Source organism: Cygnus atratus, chromosome 1 (genome assembly GCF_013377495.2).
Source record: "Cygnus atratus isolate AKBS03 ecotype Queensland, Australia chromosome 1, CAtr_DNAZoo_HiC_assembly, whole genome shotgun sequence".
In the NCBI taxonomy this organism is placed as follows: Eukaryota; Metazoa; Chordata; class Aves; order Anseriformes; family Anatidae; genus Cygnus; species Cygnus atratus.
The window spans coordinates 163,751,266-163,778,958 of NC_066362.1; the positions used below are offsets into that span (position 1 = coordinate 163,751,266).

General features: G+C 39.6%; 2 protein-coding genes across 39 annotated transcripts in view; both read right to left on the minus strand.

Moving 5' to 3' along the window:
• The window catches only part of SLAIN1 (SLAIN motif family member 1), a 51,686-nt gene extending 42,069 nt beyond the window's left edge, over positions 1-9,617 (minus strand). Inside the window, exons 1-2 of one of the 2 annotated variants that reach the window (XM_035561286.1) lie at positions 9,214-9,617; positions 5,902-6,041 (exon numbers count right to left, since the gene is read on the minus strand). In XM_035561286.1, coding sequence (XP_035417179.1) covers positions 5,902-6,041; positions 9,214-9,617 — 544 coding nt within the window. Of the gene's footprint in view, positions 1-5,901; positions 6,042-7,052; positions 7,160-9,213 lie in introns of those variants that run through there. The other variant, XM_035561287.1, reaches the window with a different exon arrangement.
• Positions 9,618-14,854: 5,237 nt separating this feature from the next.
• SCEL (sciellin) overlaps positions 14,855-27,693 on the minus strand; it is an 81,884-nt gene continuing 69,045 nt past the window's right edge. For 18 of the 37 annotated variants that reach the window (XM_050711243.1, XM_035561268.2, XM_035561264.2 and 15 more), the window contains 3 exons: positions 27,007-27,115; positions 24,159-24,261; positions 21,414-23,145 (listed from right to left, as the gene is read on the minus strand). In XM_050711243.1, the coding sequence (XP_050567200.1) occupies positions 23,129-23,145; positions 24,159-24,261; positions 27,007-27,115 (229 nt within the window). In that variant the 3' untranslated portion in view covers positions 21,414-23,128. Of the gene's footprint in view, positions 16,138-21,413; positions 23,146-24,158; positions 24,262-27,006; positions 27,116-27,693 lie in introns of those variants that run through there. The other 19 variants (XM_050711166.1, XM_035561245.2, XM_035561239.2 and 16 more) reach the window with 7 other exon arrangements.

Consider the following 27,693-nt stretch of genomic DNA (forward strand, 5'->3'; position numbering starts at 1 on the left):
TTCTCTACGGAGGTAATACCTAACATGACTTCTCTACAAACCTTTAAATTATGGACTTCAGATTGCAAATTCTGCACTTTCTCATAATTATAATGACAACTAGAACTCAGTTCTAAGAAAGTATTTAATTATGAGTCACATAACAGTCAATTCCCAAATATGAAAATAAATTCTTAAGTAGCATGCTTATTATAATTTAATAAAAAGTAGATGTTATATCTAAGAGCCATATTAAAAAGACAAGGGATAACTGTGCAGTGAATGAAGTGAGGTGTCTGATCTTCTATGCATTTGTTGTCATAAGAATTTTTAACCAAACACTTGCTATCTTGAAGTGCAGAGTAGAAACGTTCCAGCGCAAAAGAGAAATATTCTATTTGAAATGCAAGCACATGCTTCCAAGTAGAATATCAAAAATGAATTTTTTGCAATTGAAATATACAAACCATCTTCAGCAGCTGTGTTAGAAAATCCAGTGACAGCAGCACTTGCAAAATCTCTAAGAACTGCTTAGAATTATGTAGGTGTTACAAGGGGTTATTTCAAATAAATGAAATCTAACAGGAAATAATTCTTACAAATGTATATGTGTGCTCTGAGCACTAAACTTTCATTGTGGGGAAAGACAGCTATACATCTTTTCCTGGTCAATATTGTATCTCCCAAAAAGTACTCAGATGCTGACAGGAATTACAGATACCCAGCACCTTTTGTTATCAGAATCGCATACAGAGAGAAACTGAATCAGTCTTGCCAGTTCTTTCATTCCTTCTAGAGCATTAGAAATTGTATTATTTATGATGGAAACAACAATCCTATCGTTTGCAAGCTTCAGGACATTATTATTTGCTACCCCAAAACCATTTTATGTAAAATTTTAATCTCCATTACACGTGAAAAATAAGGACAAGAAAGCTGTATTAGATCTTCTTAATCCAGTCCTGAATGCCATAACATACATGTGTGATGCATCAACGCACATCAAATAAACAATAAAACCTTGCAGTTCAAAACCACTGCTGGATTCAGCTCAAGGATACACAATATAAGCTTTCTTCCATTTATAGCATCTCTTGTTTGCTTCTGCTGTTAACAGACCACAGTGTAAAAGTTCCTTATGACTGCAATTTTCAGTAGCTATGAAATGTATTTTATACCTTAAAGATGTCAAACTAAATGACTTCAAGATGAGCCCCTGGGAAGGGGAAAGAGAATTAGGTGAACAGGACAGAACATGGACCAGTTCTGTGTAAGCACAAAGTTTCTCACCCAGGTGAAACATTCCCTCTGGGGCCCTATCAGCTAAGATTTTTTTTACAGGTAAAGAGAATATAGTTCTGCTGAATTACATATTCCCCCACCTCCACTCCACCCCATTTTTCTTGCATGTTTGTTATTTGTTTGGACATCAAACTTAATTGACATGACGTTGGGATCCAGCACAATAAAGGCTAAAATTTCACTGATGAGATTCTTGGGTTTTGTGAAATCATAAACAATGGGAGAACTGACAGTGGATCTGTTTTACAACATACCATATCCATGGACAACATTATGGCATCCATCTTGAAGTATGTTATTTACTTTATTAAACGAAGAATAGTTTAATCTTAAGGCTATAAATTAATGCAGCCAATTGCAAAACCTACAGACTTCTGTTGCCTACTCTTTTGAAACATCTGAAGAAGCATTTCTGAATGAAAATTCGTCTAAGACAAACTCTGAATCTAACCAGTATTTCATATTCTCCAAGGAAGAACGGTTTTCTGTCTGGCAGGCTGAAATGGATGAGATATGCTTTGAAGCTCTGAATAAAAGCTGAGCTCCTACTGACTGACTCCTTGCTAAGCCTCTTAACTCCTCAGTTTATCCATCCGGCTGCTCCACAGCAGTTTATAGAAGCAAAGCTACATAGTGTAGTTTCAGCCAGGGTGTAAATCAACATCATTTCATTGATTTCAGAGGAGTTATACTAACCTGCAGCATCTAGGAAGTTTACATACCACATCTCTCTTCTCACTGGACTTAACACTGACATCTCCCAACATCTCCAAGTATTACAAAGAAAATATAGAAGCTCCACCACAGCTTTAAGACTGTTATGTGATCCTGCTGATGTGAATGAATCTCAGGAAGTAAGATAAAAAGCAATACTAAAAACTAAGGGACAGGGAATTGATTTTGCACAGAGAGCTGCAGTAAACAAAACAAACCAGAAAAGTTTCAAAGAAAAGATGAATGAAGAAGGCTAAAAAGAAAGAAGGGATCCAGGTCAGGCCATAAAGAAAAAAATAAAATAACAATACCTCATCACAAATTGCTCATGGAAAACAGGAAAAATTCCAAGCAAAGATCTTATCATATGAGGTTACATTTAACTTTCATCCTCCTTAGAGCTAGCATGCTCAGTCCACAGAAGTAGGGCTTGCAATAAGCCTAGTTCATTATAAACTAGATATAAGCTTTAATTACTTATTGGTAGACTAGAGGAATGATGAGAAGCTTGTCACAGTGCTTCACAGAAGAACCACCTGCAGGATACTACCACCGTACTCATGCCCCTAAAGATTTATTCCAAGATGAAATCTTATTTCCACCATGAAACACATAAAACACTTTTTTTTCACTAGAAAAGAAACAGGCTGGTAAGCACAGCAAGGTGAAATGTAAACTAGCATGATTTAAGTGACTCTTGAGCCTGAAAAATCAAGTAGTTTTTATTATTTTATCACCTAGGATTGCTTTGACATAAGTCTCTCACAAGACCTTTAGGCTTGTTATGAGATATCCTAATTTGGGATAGTTCACAAAACAAATTAATATTTATATGAAGATCAGAATGTAATGCAATAAGGAAAACTTACATGAGCGGGAATAAATGAGCACAGATTTACAAGTTGCAAGTAGAGAACATGAATTAGTTAAAACCCAGAAAAACAGCCTCATAAAATTTTTACCTTTTTTGGTTCACAGCTCTCTGCGTGTAGCCATTCAGATATGCTGACCTTGCAGACAAAAATCAATTTTTACTGCTTTTTATTTCTGTGTGCACTATAGTGCTTAAAGAGCTATGAGAATCTAAACTGGATTAATTTTTTGCTGATGCATCATGGACAAAATTACTAATCAAATTCTACCTATAAAACATCTCAGGAAGCACAGACTAGTACATTATAAATGTTTTTTTACTACATGTTTAATATTTCTCACGTACGTCAGTGTTACTATTGACTGTGCCAAACAGAAGAGGCATGACTAGATTTCAAAATCCCTCTAAAATACCCTTCCAGGGCATATAGCTAAAGGGAGAAAACACTGCTCAACTCACAAGTATAAAGTTTGAAACTTTAGTACCAGAAAATAAGAATGCCATTCTTATTGAGTCACTTGTTAAAAATAGAATAAAATTACATGTACATATTTATACATATATGCTTACTGACTGAGTGGACAGCAAAATAAAAGAACAGGAAGGTCAGATTGCAGAAAGTTTGTTGTACTTTAAAATTGAATTAATAGATTCTTACAGCAATCTCATATTTGGTTTCAAAACCGGAAAAGAAATAAATAATGTGAAACCAACTTCTACAATGTTAGAGTAAGAAAGATGATGTTTTCTTAACCCACACTATTTATAAAGGTACAAGCAATAATAACTGAACTATTAGAATCATAGAATCATAGAATCACAAAATGGCTTGGTTTAGAAGGGACCTTAAAGCTCACCTGGCTACAACACCCTGCCATGGGCAGGGACACCTTCCACCAGACCAGGTTGCTCAAAGCCCCATCCAGCCTGGCCTTGAACACTTCCAGGGATGGGGTATCCCCAGCTTCTCTGGGCAACCTGTTCCAGTGCTTCACCACTCTCATACTAAAAAATGTCTTCTTAATATCTAACTTAAATCTGTCCTTTTTTGGTTTAAAACCATTACTCCTTGTCCTATCACTATACTACCTGACAAAGAGACCCTCTCCTGCTCTCAGTTTAATATTAATTCAATATTAGTTAAAACAATTTTACCATAGAATTGCTGCAGTAGAAACATGAGTCCATTCCCTCCTTGAACATACTGCTCCCATAATGGGCTTTACACAAGGCATATAATTTCTGAGAAACTTTCTGCAAAGTCCAGGAAATTCATGATGCCACAACAATGACTAAAACATAACAGATCCAAGTGACCCATGGTCAATATGTCTATGGGACAAATGTCACTCACTGTGACTTCTACATAGAAATTATACTGATAACCATAGAGTGATTTAAATTCCAAACAATAAAATTGCCTTTCTAATGCCTTTATTGTCTATTAAATTTAAATTAATACCTTGAAAGGGAAAAACAGGTCATGCATTCCTCTGTATTGTTTCTACCTTCACAGTACGGATTTGATTCAGTTGCCTGTACTTAGATGCACAGGCCCGGATCAAGATGCCCTTGGGAGGCCAAAGGAGCAGCAGAAAAGGCACAGGACCTATGGAAAGTCTGTATCCTTCCTGAGTCATCCAGAGGCAACAGAGGGCATCTTGAATGGTGCTAAATGCCTACAGGAGGCAGTCTGAAAGTAGACTCTACACTGGGATTCAGCTCCAGACTGGGACACCCTACATGACAAAGATGTATCTTCAAGTGGGTGCCAAGCACCCATTATCATCAATGGACTCAAGAGAGCCACTGCTTTCATCCTCGGGCCAACACCTACACCATATCCCTTGAGCAGCTCCCCAGCTTCTTCTGACTCTGGACAAGACTTGCACTGATTGCAAGCATGGGCATCCAGTTCACACTGCAAACACATGATCTCAGTGGTCTGAATCAGGAGCCAATTCCACCCTAAAGTTAGGTGGGATGATTACCAACATGTGGACCTCAGTTTCACCTACCTAACTATAGGCAAATGAACTCAACTGCATATTGCTAGCACAGTAAGTGTTGTGGGGTCTTTCATAGTCAAAGCAAGAGGCAGATACCTTCAGAGACTGGTTCAGTTAAATGCCTGTTTTTGGATAAGACTAACCACAACTTCCTTTATCCTCCAAAGCATAAAGGTACCTACTCAATCTCTTTTAACAAGGGCTGTAGCTGACTTATACAACCATGTACTCATATTGCCATTGGCTTTATTTCCTTCTCCTATCATCTTCCTATATTGTTCATTTGTATTTTCTTTCCTAGTGACTTATAAACCTTAAGATAGTTCCTATCTTAATCACTTTCTTCAACAACTCTTATTACAAGGTTAAGAGAACTCTAGATGATAAAAGAGTAAAAATAATGGTGGCTGATACTTATTTAGAACAAAATTCAGCACACTGAGATACAACTAAGTTCACTGGCACTGAACAGCAATCTGATTTATCCCAATACTCAAGTCTACCAAGAGCTCAACAAAGCAGTGCAAGCAATCAAGTTATAGATTCTCTTTGTCTGTCCTATATTTAACAAAGTCCTGATAATTTCATTAGATGTGGATAAAAATGCACTTAAAAATGTATTGCATCTTGATAATTTTGGTTTTGCATAAAACCAAAAGCACTGTTTTTCAAATCCCAATGCCAGACCAATAGTAAAGTTAGCATCAAATTTTTCTTGCAAAGAGATCCAATAATTCCTATTTTAAGAAACATATGAAAAATATCAAATATAAAAAGTGGGAGTTATGCAGCAGAAGAAAAGAATAAGAAGGAGAATACTTTTAAACCTACATCACCAGAAAAAATAAATAAATAAATAAATAAATTAACAATTGTTAGCATCCATGGAGTGGAGGAATACTTGTGTACACAGGAAAAACTGCATGTTGGCCACTTCTGGAGCTTGCTGAACACTGAACACTAGTCAAATGCTAGGCCAAAAATGTCAAATTACTAGCAGAGAAATTCAAAGAATAAGATTACCTTGCTCCAATCTAAAGCATAGGGAACGTTTTGCAGCCTCTATCTCAGGACTTGGATGATCCAGAACACGTCTGCACCACTGCAGAGGACTCAGTGATTTCTCTTGAAGGGTAAGAGTCTTGGTAGGCAAGACATACAACCTTAACCAAAATACACACAAATGTCAGCAAGATATGCAATACTTAAAAGTTTACCTTTGTATTCTCAGTTTCCCGCTCTCTAATAATTTATAACCGTGCAAATCTGCAATACACTAATAACAAAACACATTTCAAAATAAAACTTTAAACTCGTTTTCTTGCATCCTCAGAAAACTAGGTGACAAAATAAAAACTCTACAGGTCCAGAACTTCAAATCTAGGTTCTATTAGACTTCTTCTAAAAATCTTGCAACACGTTATTACCACCATCAGAATTTCAGCACAGCCCAAAGTTCAAATGCATTAGGTGCTCTTACACACCAAAGAAGCTACCATTTTTTCCTTCTATATTTATCTTTACTGGAGATTAGATAATTTCAGCATTTGATTTTACATTCGAATCACAATTTCATTGTTACCCACTTCACGCTTTTACCTACGATTTAATCAACTTGTCAGGATGCTGATTATAATGTAATTTTTATACACACTATCTTCTCCTACTTGTACAGCAGTCAATTTTTTTAAGATTAGAAAACATCCATTGAGAAACAATGAAAACCTCATTTTGATATTCAATTCCTGTAGGGAAAAAAAAAAAAAAAAACTATGCAAGAACTAGTACATATGTGTTATTCTCAGACTACAGCAGGCAACTAATCAGATGGTCAAGCACATTAGGAAGCCAGGTATCAAAGCAGATTGCATGGGTAAATTCTTGAAGCTGGGATCTGAGCTGCTGCTGCTGTCTTCGTAGATTAGTGCATCAGCTCACCTGGGAGAACACAAATCTCCCAGGATGTAAACTATTATTAGCCACCAAAGACAGCTTTCAACTCCTTGGCCTTACCACTTCTGATCAATGTGACTGCAGACAGTCTTAGATTTTTGGCACCAAAACACTCCACAGACTGCAAAGGAATTTGGCATCCAAATAGGGGGTGAAAAAGGCAAGACAACAACAACAACAAAGGGATTGGGCTCCTTCGGTGCACACTTTCAGGCTTTTACCTTTAGGGTTTTGGTTCAACAGCTACCCAACCCTGAGCGTAACTCTTCTCCCATGTCTGTTCAGTGTCTTATTTCTGTGAAGTGAATCAGCACTCCCTGTCCAGCTCACAATGAATAAATCTCTCTGCAATCAGTATCTCCTTTGGCAATCTCAGCAGAGTTCAACTGCTGAATTTCTCTGAGGAGAGGACTCATTTCCCCTTGCTTCCTTGCAGTGCTTGGCTACACATTTAAAAAATTATCCTGAAAAAAAAAAAAAAAAAGACAAAAAAAAGCTTTGAGCTCTCCTGCTAACTTGAGGAAGTGTTTCAAAAGCTAAACATCTGACTGATGAAGTCTCAATGATCAGACGTGTAAAAAGCTGAAAATCAAAAAGAAGTTTTGACTTGTCTGCAATGATGCTAGTCCTAGTTTTTGTAACTGCAATTAAAAAAACACAAGAGGTCTAAAATTAGTAAATCAACAACTAGGATACACAGTGGTCTCTGGCTTTCCAGATATCAGTTTGCTTTGAAGACTTATATTACAAAAACCCCCAAACAGCTGACATCACACAGCTGACCATTAATGGACAATGATGGAGATTCAGCCTTGAACAAAAAAATGCTGAGCAGCTAAAACAACTCACTCTTAGCAGAATAAGTAAGTTATCTAATTCTTCCCACAGACACATACATCTATGACATGTTGATAACTTTTGACTTCAGGGAAGCATTTAGGATTGCTTCCAGGGTGCAGATCAAATAGGACCTCAATCAAGATCATCACTATGTTGAGGCACATAAAATAATGCTGACTTTGTACAGCCCTGAAACATAAATAAGTGGGAACAACATTTTGCTTAACAGGACGGGGTCACACAAATTTGACATTCTACAGCACTCAGTGTGAAGGAAAGTTTAATCATTCCTGCTCATTTGTCATAAGCGATGGGTTACAGGACTGAGGTGAGCATTCAGATACTCAGATTCAAGACAGGTCCAAAAATCCCAAACAGCCCTGCACAACCAATAGTGCACACAATGAAGCAGCACTGAGAGATTTCTATTCAATTTTTGGATGACTCTTAATTGGAAAAAGTAATTTTCAAAAACTGAGGCACAGCATTATTTCATACTGTGAAGTACACATAACCAACATTCAAGAAATATTTATGGTGTTTGGACTAATTATTAAACCCTTTCTCTGCTACCAAAATAAGGATGTTTATATGCATCTCAGATGCATTACACTGTATTTTATTCTAAGCTGACATAAACTTCCGCTCTATTTAAATACTGTAACCATTCTAAAAGCTATCTTGAGGTGTTGATAGACACTTAAACAGGTATTTGAATATGGATAATACACATTTTATTACTGACACTTTAACGCAATCGGGCATCAATTATGCTTAACATGGTTACGTAGCATGATTTCCATAGTAATTCCGCAGGATGTGGATAGCTCCTAAGATGTCTGCATGCTTTGCTGAGGCGAGTTTTGAGGCGCCAGACTTTTAAATGCATTGATATCTTTAGTCTGTAATGACCTCTTCCGCTTGTTTTCAAGGAATCATTCCTCTAGGTCGGAGTGTCTGAGAGCGTTTGGACAATCAGACACATGGTCTGATTTTTTGAGTGGTCCTTTAGGGACGCAGGAGTTGGACTCGATGATCCCTGCGAGTCCCTTCCAACCCGGATATTGTATGAATTTATGAAATCTATGAAATTTTATTTTCGGCTTTGTTATTTGCCGTTCGTTTCTGCATCATTCTGGGCACTAACGCACTAGCACACCGCCATGTGTCCTGCAGCTACACGAGATGCACAAACAAGCCCTTAGATCAATGCTTAAAAGACAAAAGCCCTCCCAGCTCCCTGAAGATCCGCGACAATCGGGCCGGGGCTGTAGGACGGGGAGGCAGCGCTGCCCTGATAACGGACCTCCCAATTTCCATTCCTTATGTAAACCGGAGCCCGAAACCGGGCTGAGACCCAAAACCAGGCGATCCCCGCATCCCCAGGGGTTAAAGATGCGCAGACCCGGGTGGCAGCGACCCCTCCGTGCCGCCCCGCACCCGCTGCCCCCCACCCGTGCCGGGAGCACCACCAGCCGTGCCCGGAGGGTGGGCACAGAGCCGTGCCAAGCCGAGCCGTGCCGCGGGGCGAGCCGCACGTACCACGTATCCTCGTCCTGCCCGCAGCATCCATCCTCCAGCTCCAGCACCGCCACCTCGTCCAGCACCGTGGCAGCCCCCGGGGCGCCTACTTCTTGCCCCCCGCCGCCGGGAGAGGGCTTGAAATAGGCGAGGGGCTCCTGCACAGCAGCGGGGGGCGCCGGGCTGGGCACGCAGGGCGGCACGGGGGGGCTGGAGGGGCGCAGCCCCCCGGGGGCCAGCAGCAGGTGCGGGCCGGGGGTGGCGGCGGCGGCTGCGGCTCGGCTGCGGAGCTGCTCGTTTTGCTTCTCTAGCTTCCTCACCAGCTCCTGCAGCTTCTTCACCTCCAGCTCGGCGCTGACGGCCGGGCCGGAGCCGCTCCCCTTCACCTCCGCCATCATCGCCGGCTTCAGCAAGGCGGCCTCCATCCTCCCTACCTGCTCCGCCAAGCCGCCGGGGGGCAGCGCCCGGCACCGCGGCTGGGGTGGGGGCTCCGGGGGGGCTCCGGGGGCTCCGGGAGCACCGGGAGCACCGCGCCCGGGGCCCTGCGCTGCGCTGTGCGCGGCGAGCGGGATGCGGGTGGGGTCCCCTCCCCTCCCTTCTTTCTCCTCCCCTCCTTCTCTCCTCCCCTCCTTCTCCTCCCCTCCCTTCTTCCCCTCCCCTCCCACGGGTGGGGTCCCCTCCCCCGAGTGGGGTCCCCTCCCGCCCCGGCAGCCGCCCGGCGATGGAACAAAGAGGCGCCCGGAACCCCGCTCTCCTCCCCGGCTCGGGTCCGGCCCAAGGATGCTGACCCCTCCCCGTGAATCCGGTGGTGGCGGGGCTGTCACTGTGCGGCCTGAAGCGGGGTGGGAATGGAGGTCACAGCCAGGGGTCGTGTCGGGCCCCCGATGCAGCCAAAAATGCCAGTTGGTGGCTTCAAGACGTGCTGAATGGGGGTTATGGGTTCGGGAGATGCACTGGTGATGAAACAAGAAAACCGGACAATGCATACTAAAAAACTATATGGGGAAATTGGTGATGGGTAGGAGAACCCCTGGATGAAAAAAAAAAAAAAACATGTTGAAAGGATTCCCTTTAACATAGTCCACATAAGCATATCAATCTGCTATTTTTTATTGTACTTCAGCTGAAAGAAACCTCCCTTTGCATCCCGTCTGATTCAGTGTCACGCAGCTCAGCCATTACACACCCAGGTCTGGCCCTCGTTGGGTTGATTTACACTTACAGGGGACAGCCTCCTGGGTTTCTTACAGCTCCGACACGAAATACAGACCAAAACTCCAGGAAACACGTGGATTGCCAGGCCAGCCACCACTGATAGATGTCTGGATCAGTTCATTGCCACCCAACTGCTCAGCACCAGCTTTGGACAGAGTAGCAGCAACAGCAGCCAGCACTGCTGTCAGTGTCCCTACCCTATCTCAGGTTTTAAGGAGGGACAGGCTTTGCTTTGATTCTCTGTCCAAGTCATAAGTAAACTTGGAAATCATCCAGCCTGTCCAAGTTTCCCCTCTTTTGTTTATGCTCTTTGAAAAAGAGTCCTTTTTCTGCACATGGATGGGAATATGCCACTATTATTCGGTAATCTCTTAAGCACTCTTACAATGTAAGTAATAACAGCTAGTACTACGAGAATGGCTGGAAAGGAAGCCAGAGCAGGAAACAAAGCACTGACTTCCAGATAATACAACTTTTAACACTGAAGAGAATACATATAGCCCCCAGTGAAACAGACTGCAATCAGACAGCGCTTAATCCAAAATTTTCATTTGGTCTCTTCTGTCCATTTGGAAGAGAGAAGTAGAAAAATGTTGAGAATGTAAAAAACTCCTGGCCCCAATTCTGCCACGCATCATCAGAGTGAGTAACCTAATCCAGTTTCCACTACTACAGATAGCCATACTCTTTATTCCCCCAAGGAAAAGAAGAATTGAGCTTCTACATGTTTAGCCCCAGGCAACAGGCATATCTCTCAGGTCGTTATCGCTAATAATGGTACTAGTGCTAATTCTTGGAAATACATATGCTAATCCATTAAGATTGTAAAGTGATAATTAGCAGCATATACCATATAGAGTTTATAGGACATCAGTAATATACAACAAGAAAAAAGCCAAGTTTCTGGTAATGTCAGTGCCTGTGATACAATCAGGCAGAGGAAATACTCAAAAGAAATTCAAAGTGGAGGAATTATTTTTTTCTCTTTTAGCTGGACAAAGTTAGACCAACAAAACCCAGGAAACAGGTATCCGATTGTTTCACCTTTTACCTATATGGTGTTTTTTCATGTTGTTAGCACAGGCTTAGCCTCAAGGAAAGTATTAATTATGGATCTGGAAACAGTATTTTGATCACTTTGCCAGCTAGGTTTGCACTGAAGAGCATAAAACCAATGTCCCAGGCATACTAGCAGTCACATTGTCCTCCAACTGCCAGAGCAGGAACATGGCGGTGTGGTCAGGGCCCTTCATTGACAACAAGTCTAATGGACGCACCAGTTTGGAGGCAAATCAGGACACAAATCTGGAGATGAGCTACAGTATGTAGCACCACGGCACAGGACTTTAAGAGTCACCATGGAAATGCTTGTCCCCAGTTATGAGTAAAAGTAGTTGCAGATCTTCAGCTACCTTCTTCTGTTTGTGCTGCCTACACAAATGTTGCATGCAGACGCTTCTTCAGGCAGACTTCCAGAGGAGAAAGAGCTTAGGACCGAGCATAGTGCCTTAGCATGGGTACAAGAACTTTTTAAGGGAGTTCAGCCAAATTGATCACAGGTGGGATTAGGTTCACTACATCTCATCCCCCAGAAAACAGGCCAGGAGGTTGGCTCTTCTTTGAGTAGGACTGCTTTGAACCTAATCTCCATCTGGCAAAAGAGCTTAAACTTGTGTACTCTTCAATTGCTGTGCTAATAATCAACATGAGACACTCTGTGTTTTGTCTTGTTTTGTTTTGTTTTCCAGGTATTTCCTGGATGGCTGGATTTACTAAAGAGTAAAAATCTATTTCACTGTGCTGCTTTTGTTGCTGTATTTCAAATGTATGTAGAATTTCACTAACATCTTCACCCAAGGGTGCTCATAAACACACTGTCTCATGGTCTTCATGTTGGCTTACTAGTCTTCTGCAAAGATGGTTTGAACATCATTAAAATATTTTTACCTAACTGTTTAAAAAAATACATATATATTGACAATATTTGTCATTACTAAAAAAAATGTTAACAAGCTCCATTCAGTGTCCCGACACTAGGTGACGAGTTAGTGAACCCATAAGCTCTTTACAAAGCATAATAAAGCCTTTATGGTTCCATCCCTTTTTATAAAGTTATCGATAAAATGTGTTTTAACACCACGCCCAAACATGTGAGCATGCCCATGAAACCTGTCTTTCCTGAACCTGAGAAATTGGGGTGGCAGAGAAGGGGCTGATTTTGACTACTTACATGGCCTGCTATAGCAGAAATTTCTGAATTGGTGTAGTTGCTGATAGACTCCCAATGTAGAGAACAAAGAAGCAGGAAGTCTACAAATCCCATCTGCTCTTCTCTGATAATAAGCCTGTTGCTTTATTCTATAATAGCTGCAGGCTGGACCTGCCTTTCAGGCAAGCCAGTAAAGAATTAATTGCAGTAATCCAGTCTGGGCTACACAAAAGACGTGTTACAATAAGGTCAGAGCACGGATGGTAACCTCCAAGTCTGGTGAGATTTTTAAAGTGCAGTTCCAGTCCGAAAAAACGATTATGAAAGTAGCTTTATAAAAATAGAGCCACTAAAGTACCAGCAGAAGTCCATCTAACCCAGTAACAAAGACTGATAACAACTCCTTAGGGAAAAACATATCAGAAACAAGAAAAATAGTGAGGGATTCTCTCCAGCTTTTAGTAGTTGGTGGACTGGGACATCTGGATCATTTATTTTTTTATAGCCACCAATGTGTAATAATATTACATTTGTTGAACCCCATTTTCAAACCATTTATGCATTAGTACTCCACAACACCCTGTGGCAATTAGCACTGCAATTTAATTATGCATTGTAAGAAAAGCTACTTCCTATTATCTGCTTTAAATCTGCTGCCTTTTAATTTAATTGGGTGTCCCTTAGTTCTGTTTTTCTAAGACGGAATGATTAATCATTCTCTATTCAGCTTCTCTTTTGTCATTCATGACTTATAAAACTCAGTTACTTCTATTCCAAGCTGACAAGCCCTAATTTATTTATCTTTTTTTTACCTAATTTATTATCTTGCCCCCACAGAAGCCAGGCTGAACTTTCCATTGTTTCCTGTCTCCCCCCATAATAAAAAACTGAATTTTTCAGCCCATTATTTCCTTTTGATTAACATTCCTTGTTTTCTTATATCATGACAGCTTAGGGAACAACTATGAAAATTTGCTTGTAAATCCCAATATATTCACTTAAAGAAGCCGGCTTAACCAAAAACATATTGATGCCTTCAGATACATTCATGTATTCATAAGCATACCTTGCCTTGAAAAAGCTACACAGAATCTCCTCCTATGTACTATACATATCCAGATGCCTGTGTGTTCCATTATTTATTAAAACTTGTACAAATCGGCTTGATACAAAAGTCAGACTAACTGCAATGTAGCTCCCCAGAGCAGCTTTCGTATTTATTCATGTCTGATGTCACAGCTGATACTTCCAATTCATTTGACACCAGGCATGCTTTGAGTGATAGGTTAAATGCCCATGAGAAGTTCAACAGTGGGACATTTGAGCCGCTGGAGAATTTTTGCATGGGTACTGTCTGGTCCTAGATATTTGTTATAGCTAGACTTACAGATTTGTTCTAAAGTTCTTGAGTAGATAAACATTTTCCTGGACTTACAGTGTGGAACCTTCTTCTTCAATGTCTCTTGAGAACATTTTGCCTTCTTAGTTCTTACTTTCCATTTCCTGCTAATTGACTTTATCATTTTTATAGAATTTCCTTTTTTAAACTACTATAATTCTTTCTGGCCTTTTCCTTATTAAATTAATATTAAATTTAAAGTACATTGCAGTCACTATTAGCATGAATTTTCTATAGAATAAAGTTCAAAATTGCTTCATTTTCCGTGAGCTCCAGTTTCTCCAGGAAACCCGTATTTATGATACCTAAAATATTGCCTGTGCAATAAACTTCCCTTCCCTTCCCTTCCCTTCCCTTCCCTTCCCTTCCCTTCCCTTCCCTTCCCTTCCCTTCCCTTCCCTTCCCTTCCCTTCCCTTCCCTTCCCTTCCCTTCCCTTCCCTTCCCTTCCCTTCCCTTCCCTTCCCTTCCCTTCCCTTCCCTTCCCTTCATAAAGCATCAGCCTGAATCAGGATAGCTTGTTTCTCTCTTATGAGTTTTCACCAAGAACGACAGAAATACAGCTCACAGCTTGTGGATTAGCCCCAGCAGGCAGCTGAGCACCACACAGCCACTGTCTCACTCTCCCCAGATGGGATGGGGGAGAGAGTCAGAAAGGTAAAAGTGTGAGAACTCATCGGTTGAGATAAAGACAGTTTACTGGGTAAAGCAAAAGCTGTGCACCCAAGCAAAGCAGAACAAGGAATTCATTCGCTACTTTCCATCAGCAGGCCAATTCCAGGAGAGCAGGGCTCAGCATGCGTAATGGTTTCTTGGGAAGATAAACGCCATCATGTCCCCTCCTTCTTCCTCTACCCTACATCCCTGATGTTATATGGTATGAGACATCCCTTTGGCCAGCCTGGGCCAGCTGTCCTGGCTGTGTCCTCTCCCAGCTCCTAGTGCACCCCCAGCCTCCCTGCTAGCTGTGCAGTGTGAGAAGCTGGAAAGCCCTTGGCTCTGTGAAACCACTGCTCTGCAACAACTAAACCATCAGTGTGTTATCAGCATAGTTCTTACCCTAAATCCAAAACAAAGCATCATACAAAGCCCCTGTGAAGAAAATTAACCCTATCCCATACAAAACTATAACACTCCAAATTGCTAAAAATCCACAGCTCACATTTTGCCTGACTTCAGCTTGATTTGTCTGCAGGGAAAAGTGGCTGTTGACAAAGGAAAAATGTTTTACTTCATGATGACATGAATATACTGAGAGTGTTCAACTAATTCTGGTCATTAGTTTTCTCTCTTTTAAAAAAGAATATTTTCTGTCATCTTTAATTCTATCTACAGTTATTTGGAGAAGCAGATTCAAGAAATTCAGCAGCTTTGCAATAAAGTGGGAAAAAATTATCATCCATGTTAGGAACCTCATCATAAAGATAACTAAGTAATTTTTACAATTTGTAAAATTTTAATAAGTATAGGCCAGCAGACTGAATGCTTTATGATATTGTAAAGTGATTTAGAAGTTACCACGTTAAAAAAAATAACAGCAATATGCTCAGCAGTGGTCATGTGATATATCTAGGAAAAAAATAAGTATCACACAAAAAAAAAACAACAACAAAAAAAAAACAGTCCAGCACTAAATATGTTTGTTGAGAAGGCAAATCTGAGTGCACTGATAACAGAGTTGAAAGAATGTCTAAAGAGCATGGAAAGTTTGCAGTTGCTTGGAAGGTTTTACTTGTGTCACAGTGTGCATGTATTTAACTCTTAGAGAGGGGAATGGTTTCATAGAGTAAGTATCTGAACTTTCATCCAAATTCACTTTGTTCAAGCAAAAATCTTTGCTGAACATCCAGAAATACCTGTGTTACTTTTTGTGATTTCTTTAATTCCCATCATATAGGATCAGTAAAAAAGAAAAAAAAAAAAAAAAACAAAAAAAAGCCCTCATGTTCAAAAACCTGTTCTTGCACTATCTTGAGAACTTTCCTGCAACAAATCATTTTCCAGCATTAAAAACATTTGCCATTCCTCCTAGGTCTCGGTAGTGATGTATCAGTCTTTCTGGCTATGATGGTTTCACACTGATGGACAGTTCAGCATGACCATGTTGCTCGCTCACAGCCCCTCCTCAAAAAGACAGGTGGAGAAAATATGGTGAGAAAAGCTCATGGATTGAGTAAGGAAGGGAGATCAGTCACTAGTTACCCTGATGGGCAAAACAAACTCAGCATAAGGGAGATAAACGTAATTTATTGCCTCATGATAACATACTAGAATGGTGAGAAACTAAAAGCAAACTAAAAACACCTTATCCGCATCCACTCTCTTATACCTACTCCCCTCGAGCAGTGCAGGGGAACAAGGAATGGGGGCTGCGGTCAGTCCCTAATGCTTCATCTCCGCCGCTCCTTCACGGTCACTCTCTGCCCCTGCTTCACGTGGGGTCCCTCCCACGGGATGCCGTCCTTCCTGAACTGATGCTGCGGGGGCTGCCCACAGGCAGCAGCTCTTCAAGAACTGCTCCCACATGGCTCCGTACCACGGGGTCCATCCATCAGGAGCAAACTGCTCCAGCACGGGTCCCCCACGGGCAGCAGCTCCCCCCAGGCCCCCTGCTCCTGCGTGGGCTCCTCTCCACGGGCTGCAGCTCCGGCCTGGGGCCTGCTTCTGTGGGGGCTCTCCATGGGCCGCAGCCTCCTCCAGGCCACATCCACCTGCTCCACCGGGGGCTCCTCCACGGGCTGCAGCGTGGAGATCTGCTCCATGTGGGACCCATGGGCTGCAGGGGGACAGCCTGCTCCACCAGGGGCCTCTCCACAGGCCGCAGGGGAACTTCTACTCTAGTGCCTGGAGCACCTACTGACCTTCAGCACTGACTTTGGGGTCTGCAGGGCTGGTTCTCACTCCTCACTCTCCCAGCTGCTGTTGTGCAGCAGGTTTTTCCCCCTTTAAATCTGTTCTCCCAGACGCCCAACCAGTGTCGCTCGCTGACTTGGCTCTGGCCAGCTGCAGGTCCCTTTTGGAGCTGGCTCTGATCTGACATGGGGTAGCTACTGGGCTCTGCTCACAGAGGCCACCCGTTCAACCTGCCCCACTTGCCCTACAAACCTTGCCGCATAAGCCCAATACACTGACTCTGTGTCATTTTGGCCCATTCAGCAGGTGTACAGTCAGTGTCAGACACACCTCCAAGGCTGAAGGAGAACCACCTTGTAATCAGACTTTTCTGAGACAATCTGGAAATAAAAGAAATATTGTGGCAAAAGCATTTTGTAAGTGCTCTCACTGGATTTATGAAGGGCATACGACTTGTGGTTTAGAGCATATCCTTCTCAGCTAGATTTTTTCCTTGTGTTTGTTCAGATTTTTTCATAAGAAGCAAAGTTCCTCCTAGCCTTGCTTCACTGTTTCATTTGTGTTCCTACTGAGGAGATCTGATCCTACTTAGAAGGCTCAATTAAAAAAAAAAAAAAAAAAAGAGAGTTCTCAAAGCATGTGCTCTCCTCTGTCTGAGTGTATGGGATGTCTCATACTACAGTGGAAGAGGCAGAAAAAATAATATTCTTTCTTGTTCTCTTCCCCAAGCTGTCCACAGATGTCAAAACTAACACGCTTGCTCCCACAGAGAATTTTGTCATGTGAAAACTGGTACTTTACTTCAAAAAGCTTTACTGTTGCTTTTACTTATCTGATACTTTGGTAAACAGATAAAAGCAGTTTTCAAATGTATTATCAATAATATGCTTTTGTAGATTTTCCAAATAGTAGTTAGTATTTTAAATTATTGGCTGTCAGAGTTCTGCAAGTTTGGTTAGCTGGTACCACATTCTTAATTCCAGTATTTGAATTAAAGACAGGGTTTTTGTAATTCAGAGTTCCATATGTGAAAACTTCCTAGAGGAACTAGAAGATATGAAGATAAAGCAACATTTTCTAGAATATTCATCTTGCAGTCAAGTTTTACTATTGATTTCAATGGCACCATTATTTATGGCAACACTATTACATTTTGAATTCTTATCCCTGGTTTTAAAATCACAGATTCTGCTTGTCCTTAACTGGCTTCTTTGCATAATGTTTTCATCTTCTTCTTAATCTTTTCTCCCTCTTCTGCTTCTTTTGGCTATTTTGACATGTGAATACTAGCACTAATTGTTTTCCTCCATTAGAAAAAACATCTTGAAAGCCAGAAAAATATTGAATTTTCTTTTCAGAAATGATTGTTATGATTGTTTTCTTTTTCTTTTTTTTTTTTTTCCAGATGAGGTAGTTTTAGAATGTTGGCTGCCGTTGTTTTGACCACAATAGCTGTCTGAGCTTCCTAAACAGATGTCTGATGACTGTACAGCAATGCCAATACTCAGACAAGTGCTTTTGGCACAATTATTCTCAGATATTGAATCTAACAGGACAAAACCAAGCAGTTTTAAGTCTTGGCACAGGCTATGAGTCTGTAGCTGTCAATTTATAACTGACACAGTTATAAAAACTCCACACAAATAGCAAATCTACAAGTAGCTTGCTTGCAAAGGGAGGTGAAATCAGTTTTTTTTGAGCCACATACACAGGTGCAGCAGTACCACCCAGAGGCCACTGCTGTGCTGGGCACTGCACAGACAGAGGGAATTTAGTCCCTGACCAGCAGAATTCAGAGACTAAAAAGGCAAATAAAATGCCGAGGCTCAAAAGAGATCATCATCTGAAGACATTTCTAGTACTATCAAATGAAACCCCCAAACTCCCACTCCCTCGCTATTGTGCTCTGACCAAATCTGAGCACAGGTAACTCCTCTAATACTGCTAGAAGTGAACATGGCATTAACAGAGATTAATAGAGAATCGTTAAGACTGCTTTTAATTATGAATTAGACCAATCTGATGGCATGGAGAAATTGATAAAATCATAGAATCATATCGTAGAATGGTTTGGGCTGGAAGGGACCTTAAAGATCATTTAGCTCTAACCCCCCTGCCATGGGCACAGACACTTCCCACCAGACCAGGTTGCTCAAAGCCCCATCCAACCTGGCCTTGAACACTGCCAGGGTTGGGGCATCCACAGCTTCTCTGGGCAACCTGGTCCAGTGCCTCGGCACCCTCATAGTAAATAATTTCCTCCTTATATCTAATCTAAATCTACCCTCTTTTAGTTTAAAGACATTCTCCCTTGTCCTATCACTATACTCCCTGAAAAATTGTCAGTTCCAGGATGTGGTCTTTGCTCCTGTTCCCATGACTGTTCCCATACTTCCTATTCCATAGTAATTCCTGAGGGGTTAATAGGTGCACAGATAGTGAGTGAGCAGGCAGTGCAACTATCCTGTGGTCCATGGGCTATAAGAATCCACCCTGCACTGATTGGAACATGTTATATTTCACACAACAGACCCTTAAACGACCTGGTTAAAACATAGGTAACACTGGGGGAGAAATTGAACTTGGCCCTCCCACTTTCTGGGTCAGTAAGCTTTTCAAAGAGGAGAGCAACACCATCTCCATGACTTTAAAAGATGACATTTTTGAGGGGGTCTGATCTTCGCAGCACATGCCTAATGTGCTTTGAGAATATCTGTAGATTCTTCTCCCTGAAATGCACAGAATGTTTCTAAGTCACAATTTTACTGATGTGGGAGATAAGAACTGAGTTGCTCAGACAAGGCAAAGAGCAAAACATCTTGATGCCTTTCAAATTAAAGAAGGAAATATCTAATTACCTTAAGACGTCAAGGATATTCATCAGTTAAGCAGCTATACAGAGCATTTTTGGTCAACAATTTCAGACTTTGGCACATCAAACCTACCTAAGTATTAAGTGTCTTTATCCACTGTCTTATGGAATGAAGTGTGTCTCTGGTGTTATGCTGCTGTGAAGAAAAACAAGGTGTTTTGGTACAGCAGAAAAGAAGACTACATTTCTCCCTTGTAGTCTGATACTGACTTGACTGGAAGCTAAAACTGTCTCCTGGTGTAACAGAGAGTTACAACGAGCAGCATTTATGATCAAAAAGCAAAAACAACGATGAAAGAGGATACTTTTTATCCTAAATAATAGGCTTATGTTAAAATATCAAGGGGGGAAGAGAGGGGGCATAGTTCTGACCTATACACGTTCTGAGGAAATAAACTGAACACATGAAACTATCCCAACACAACATGCATCTCCACACCAAGAAGAAACATATTGAGTTGACCTACTAAATAAAAGCAAAGATCCTCTGCTGTTGACCAGGTTTTTACAAGCTAATGAGGTTTTCCAAAGTAAGAGAGTCCATGTCTTGTCAAACTCATGGAGATGCTTATTACAAGAGGAAACGGACTGGAGGACAATACTAACATTTGTCACTTTGCTTCAAGCACCACTAGGGAGGGGATGCTCAGAGTGTTCTGTAAGAACCTATAAGGGATACAACAGAATACATTACTACTGTGAACCTGTACTTGTGACATTCCTTGTTCATGTGAATATCAGTAGTTTTGATACCATCTACATGTTTAAATGCATCAATATGTATCATATGCATTATTTCACTCCTTTTCTCCTATTGCTTGATTTTCCCCCTGTAGAGCTATGCCCAATCTTTGTAAAATAAAGTATCCATTACACATTGAGAAAATGTGCCTGATGAATCACAAAAACCCACGTAATTTAGTATATTATCTCTCAATACAGCTTTTCAGTCTAATTTAATGCATTATTGAAGATAACACGTTCATTAAAACAGCTGCCAGCAAACTATTCGTTTGGATTGTTTCACGGAAGCATTAGTCAAAGAGAAATAAAACACCACATGCTAATGATATGCAAAAAGGACAAAAAACAATTAAGTTTTGATACATTGGTATTGAGATGTTAATATGATTTTTTTTTAACGAGTACTGCTATCCAGGCTTTTATATAGTAAATATAAACCAACACATAACCGGTGTTTCTTTTCAGGAAACTTACAACATACAATAAAAAATAACAAAAGAACCAAAAAAAAAAAAAAGGCAAAATTACCAGGGCTGTTCAGCAAGGATGAATTAATGAGTGCAGAATTATTATGTATTGTTTCTGTATTGCTACTTCTCTGTCAGTGAGCATTTAAGTAGCAGATATTTGGATCCACAGTTTTCTCCTGGTCTCCAATGAAGACAACTAAACTCTCACATCCCCTCAAACTCTATCCTGGATTCTAATGTACTGGCTTAGATGAATATCCAACATCTTCTGTTGCAACTCAGCCTTAGCAATAAATGTTGGTCTCCAAACATGACCAAATTTGTGACCCAATATTAAAACATTTCTACTGATTTTCTCCACCTGTTGTGCAAGTCTCATTACCCTGTTGAAGCACTGGGTAATACTGAGAGTAGTTTGACTACAGTATGTCATCAGCAGTAAGCACACACAAGAAAAAACATTGATAATAACAGATTTAATAAAGGTACTGCCATTAATTCATAAGAATTTTTCATAAAAATAACAAAACAAATTATCTACTGTTTCATGTCTCTTTTTCATATAACAGTACAAACGTGCTTTAAGCCAGGCAAGACAGATTGTATCATTATTCAGCTGAGGGTCCAATGGTTTAAATTACACATAAATCCATAGCTCCTGTCTCCAGTAGTGTAGGTAAAGGTAAAGAGAGGAAGTTTGGCTGCAATGATTTTTCAACACTAGCGTTAATCTATGGCTTTGTCACTTTTTGACTTTCTAAGCTCTGCTGAGGTTCAGCAGCCTCCAAAAGCACTCTAATGCTACCATGTTCATGTCTAAGAAATCCTTTTCATCTGAGAGGTAAGGAAGGAAAAGCATTTTTGAATAACCATGATCTAAATCTTCTCAAGGTGGAGACTAGTAGTCAACACCTTTGTTTCTCCAGTAAACCACTGAAATAATTACTATTTTAGGCAAATAATGCAGATAACAAATTAGTGTTGCAGAAACGTATTATAAAAAAGAACGAACTCTTCTTTCAGTTTCTATACTTCAACAGATATACACTGTAAAAAAAAAAAAAAAAGAAAAAAAAAAAAAGATGTTTTCACTGTAGACTCAAGAGAAGCAGGTCATCTGGCCTAATGGAGATGTCTAAAATTTGAACTATTCACTCCAGGTTCCTTTGGAAATAATGGAATGTAAAACATATGTTCAGAGTATGGGTAACCTCATCACAAAATAGGTGTTTGCAATCTGACCAACTGAATCACTTCCTAAAAATATCTACTTCTCTCTAATGACTATAAAGACAGAATAGATTAAGTAACTTAAATGTAGATGTCCACACTGTAGGGGTTTAAATTTAGGAGAGATTAATCCATCCCAGGTGTTCAGATAGGCAGCTTAAAATAGTAGAAAAGATAAATACAACATAATGTCACACTAAGCATGCATTCCTTAATTTCATGGCAACTATTAGTGTGCACGTAAAAAAGAAAAAAAATGTAATACAATAGTTACCAAGCTTAAAAACATGGAGTTTGATACTACTAATTTAACCCTCCTAATAATTTTTGTCTAGCATCCCTCTGCAGTTTATAAAGAGAGATCTATTTTCCAAAGATTATTTGGAAAATCAATAATCTTAAAATTATCATCTAGGTTACTTGGGAAGAATCTTACTCTGGAGATTGATATCTGTCCTCAAAGGATGGAGAAAAACCCACCTCACTCAATATGAAACCGGTAGCTTAAAATGAATAGTTGATTTTCAGATGGCTAATCTTAGAGGAGATTAATCCCATTCATACTACATAAAGATAACAGTTCCTTATTTCTGAGGAGATGTGGTTTCAGTAGAGAATACAACATCCTTCAGAATGGGTGTGTAGGTTCTGCAGTTCAAAACTTTTCAATAAATTATCATTAGTTTTCCATACAGTTTAGCAATTTCACAGATCTGATGAATATACTGAACGATATCTTTTTTCATTTTCAGGAACGTGTGTATGAAAAGGCATCTAAATTCTCCTGGAATTAATTCTTTTGGGAACAATGCAGTAGGACTGCATTTAGAGTACTTATTTCTAGAAATTAAAATTGATAATTTTCCACAGTGGTTTGAAGTAGCAGGCCAATACTCTTAACTAAACAGTAGTGGAACTTCTTTGTCTTGTTTTCTTTATGTTAAAATTAGTAGATCCATTTTTCTGCAAGAGAGAAGAGATTTATCAGAAATGCCAAGCCCATAAACATTCTCTAAATGTCACTGAACTTTAAGACAATGAATTGTTTTTTAGAAAATCTCCTGGAGTCTGTCTCTCACATCTTGTCATTTGCTGAAATAGTATGTATAAGTTTATAACACTTAATATGCATACTTTGGTATTTCTTTATACAGTTTTGTAACTGTCACAATGCCTTATTTTTTTAGTCTGATTAACTGTAGAACTCATTTTTCTCATCCAATTTTGCAATGGTTAATAACATTATGTTTTTTAACAACACACAATGGTTGATATAATTACAGTTTACATGATTTTCTCTCAAAAGAAGTACAGAGGTGAACACCAGTTTATCAGAACATTTCATTTAGCTTTCCATTTGTCTTTATTTGGTATAGAGGTACTGACATAGTATTATAAATTAATAATTGCCATGAACAGGGAAGACTTAAAATCTAGCAACTTTTAGAGGAGTAGAGGAGTTAAAACAAAAGCTTCTTTCTTCACCATGTTGCATGTTTGTTTACTCCCTATCCTCCTCACATGGGAAAGAATGGCACTCATAGTCATTATGCTTTAATAGATTTTGTAACTGCTTTTTTTTTTTTTTCTTTTGTCACAATGACTACATTAGGTGAAAATACCTCAGAACCCTGGCTTGTTCATTTCAGAATAACAACCTGATTCTTGGATACCCTTGAAATATATTCTTGTGACTTTCAGAGCAAGATTTATTTGCCTTACTGTAGGTGTCTCCATGGACTGCACAGGGAGCTGAAGACATTTCACTCACAGGTACAGAATAATTATTGTTTCTAGAACCTGGGCTTGTATATAATCATAAGCAACTCAGTCTTACTGAATTAAATACTTTGAAAAGACTTGTGTACACAGATATAAGTGAAAGCAGTAGCTGCATTGTAATATCTTGAAGTTATTTGAATGAAGTTCTTTATGCTTTTTTCCTTATGTTCAATATAATATATGTGGCATCTTACCTTTAACTTTGGAATAGCAAGGCTCACAATGCACAGTTTGTCTGTAAATCCAAATGCTGTCTCCTGCTTTCAAATCTTCCAGCGGTCTTTTGCATACTTCACACTTCAATGCACAAGTAAAAGTAAAAAGAAAAATTAAAATAAACCCCTTCACTATTCATTCCCAGCATGCTGTCTTTCAGGAAGTAAACATACCCAGACAAGAATAGGGGTTATGAGAACTGCAATATTGTCAAATCTCTACTTTGAAAAAGTAGGTTTCATGAACACTAAACTAGACATCTAGTTAGATATCTGTCTCAACTGGTTCCCTATGTTCTATTTACCAAATCCTTCTCTCCCCCAGACATTTCCAGAGGGTAATTTCTCTGTTAGCTTAGAAATTTATTCTAAAATAAGATGATTCACCCTTTCAAGGTCTTTTTTTTTTTTCATTGAGTAAAGGAAGCACAATCAGACTTAAACATCCAACTCAGAGTAGATCTCAAGGAAATCTTATTTCAAACTGTTTTATAATAATTTATCTTAACCATAAAATATGTTACCCATGAAGATTCCAAAGACCACTTCAATAAATTTATGGAAAAGCTAAATTTTGAGATACAGAAGTATTTCCCTTTTTCACATATGAAACTGCACAGATAAACACAGATGCTAACTTGTCAAGTTCACAAGGAAATCTTACACTGTATCAAGTAGCAAAGGAATTCTATCTACAGAATAGAATTTTGACCACTGGAGCAGTTGTGTGGTGTTTTTTTTTTTCCTCACTGAATGAGTGAATGGCAAATTCTGGTTTCTTTGGATATTTTATTCACTGATAAATGAAAATGAGCATTGCTTTTACAGCTCAGTTCAGTAAACAAATATTCACCCATCCCAGAAGGGTTGTATGTTTTTCCATAATTTTCACAATGGCTGTCTATTCAGATAAATTTCAACTGAGAATCTGTATTAAAATAAAAAATTAAGTCTTATCCATAACCCACCTTTGCAGCTAAAAGAGTAAAGAAATTGTTTAATGTCAACATTATGGATGTAAATACAATGTGAACTATCAGATCCAGGATCCAGACAACATGCAATTGCTGTACTTTTCCTATACTCATCAGGGCCAGCATGAAATTGAAATGTAATACTCAGTTTGACTGATGTATTAGAGCACTAGAGATCACTCTTTTTTTTTTTTAATCTTTTTTTTCAGTATTACAGAATTATGTTTTATTATGCCTTTTCTAAATAATCTGCTAGTATTAAGGTACTGCAAAAAACTCTGCTTTCTCTTCTCCTTTTATGTTTTCTTTCATAAATCACCAAAATGGATGATAGGAATATTTTCAGAGCTTTGATAACCAAGATCAACTAGCATTTTTATACAGAAAAACACCCTAGAACTTACATTATTTGCTCACCAAACTTTTGCCATATACCTTTACAAAGAAACAAAGACCTTGTAAAGTTCTTTCAACTGCAAATCTCTAATGGATATGGTATTCATAAGACGCTAAATGAATATTAATAATGAGGTATTGCACTACTTAGCTAAGTACATAACTGTAAGCATGAACCACAGACCTACATTAGTTGTTTAATTTTCTGTCAATGCTTTCATAAGCATGTGGTTACACAAAACTTAAGCTGAATTTTGCTGGCCAGACACATTGCCATTTGGGAATAGGTAGCAAAAAGAATACCATCTAAGAAATAATCTGAAATATTTAACCAATAGCTCAGCCAATACCAACAGAAGATGTTAACACTCCTAACTGCATAAAAAAGCCCGTTCCTCTTTATGTGGGTTCATCCATCTAAAAAGAATGGAAGCAAACCTGAGTCTGCATTTACTTACAAGAACAGGTTTGAGCTAGACATGAGCCAGCAGTGTGTGCTTGCAGCCAGGAAGGCCAACTGCATCCTGGGTTGCATCAACAGAGAAGTGGCCAGCAGGTCTAAAGAGGTGAACGTCCCCCTCTCACAAGGCCCCACTTAGAGTGCTGCATCCAGGTCTAGGGCCCCCAGCACAAGAAGGATGTGGACCTGTTAGATTGGGTCCAAAGGAGGGATACAAAGATGCTTAGAGGGCTGGAGCACCTCTCCTATGAAGAAAGGCTGAGAGAGCTGGGAATGTGTGTGGTGAGGCACTGGAACAGGTTGCCCAAAGAAGCTGTGGATGCCCTATCCCTGGAGGTGTTCAAGGCCATGCAAGATTGGGCAGAAAATAAGCTATGCTAATGAGGTGATTTCCCTGAGTTTTCTTTGTTACAGTAACAAACTGCACATGGAGATGCAAGCAGAACCAAGATTATTTTATCCTACAACAGAAACTATCCATAGCAACACAATTTTAACCAATACACTGATCCCAATGGGTAAAATGATTTCACCTCCGCTACTTATGTTAAATTCCTCTTACTAATGCCTTTGAGTATGGCTTTCCCACAAACCATGACTTTAGAAGTCACTCAATCAAGTAAATCCACACAACTTCATAGAAAATGAGAAAAAAAATACAGTATGATGAAACAGTAAGGAGGATAGAATTCACTATATCAGACTGGAAGCATATATAACTGAAGGCTTATAAGTGTGTATGACATTCTGGTTATGTCCTGTTGCATCCTTTATCCTTGTGGTTGCAAGAGAAAGAAAGGAGAGGCAGGGAGAGAGAGAGAGAAAAGGACTGGGGAGGGAAGAGAGAGACTAGAGACTAGTATTTCCTAGATTAATCTCCTCCTCCAGTGTGCAAGCCTTCCTCTTCTTCCAGGTGGAGAAGGCCTAAGAAATCTGTAATATAAAGTAGGTATTACATTTAAGTTTTATTTCTTAGTAGCAGGTGAAATCTTCTTACCTTGAAGCAAGTCGAATGACAGCAAATTTGCAAGGCATCTAAGATCATTTTGGCATCTATGCCCAAGGGCTTCCTGCAGTATGTACATATATCTTTTCCAATTATACTCCTGTGGATATAATATAAAATCAGCTGTCAGAAAAAGAACTACCACTGAAATCTCAAGGATAAAATTGATAAACTTAGTGCATTATGTGGGAAAGACATTAGTATACTGTACAATGGCCATAAACGGAAAAGAGTCACGTGTGTATTTCCTCCATTCTAGTTGACGTGTAATATACATGCTCCTGTGATGGGCAAATTGATGAACATAATTGCCAAATAGCAACAATACCTTGAGAGAAAGAATCATTTTCTTTGGTGAACAGAATGATTTCAAACAGTGAGACCGTACTCAAGAGAGTACAAAGAGAGCCTGTACTAAACTGCTGAATGTCTAGGAGCATGTATGTTAAATGGGGATAAAGTGGAGGGTAATAATTAGAATATTTTAATTGCAAAAGTAAATTGGTAGTTGAATTTAAATTGCTGTCATTCAGTCAGTCTGGTGTAGAATTTTCCTCTATGCTGCAGAGGTGCCTGGAAACGTTTTTTATTTATTGTACTGCAGACAGAAATCCTACTTTCAAGACAGCTATAGAGAACATATGCATAAAACAGCCCAGCTGGTATTCATAAGAATGA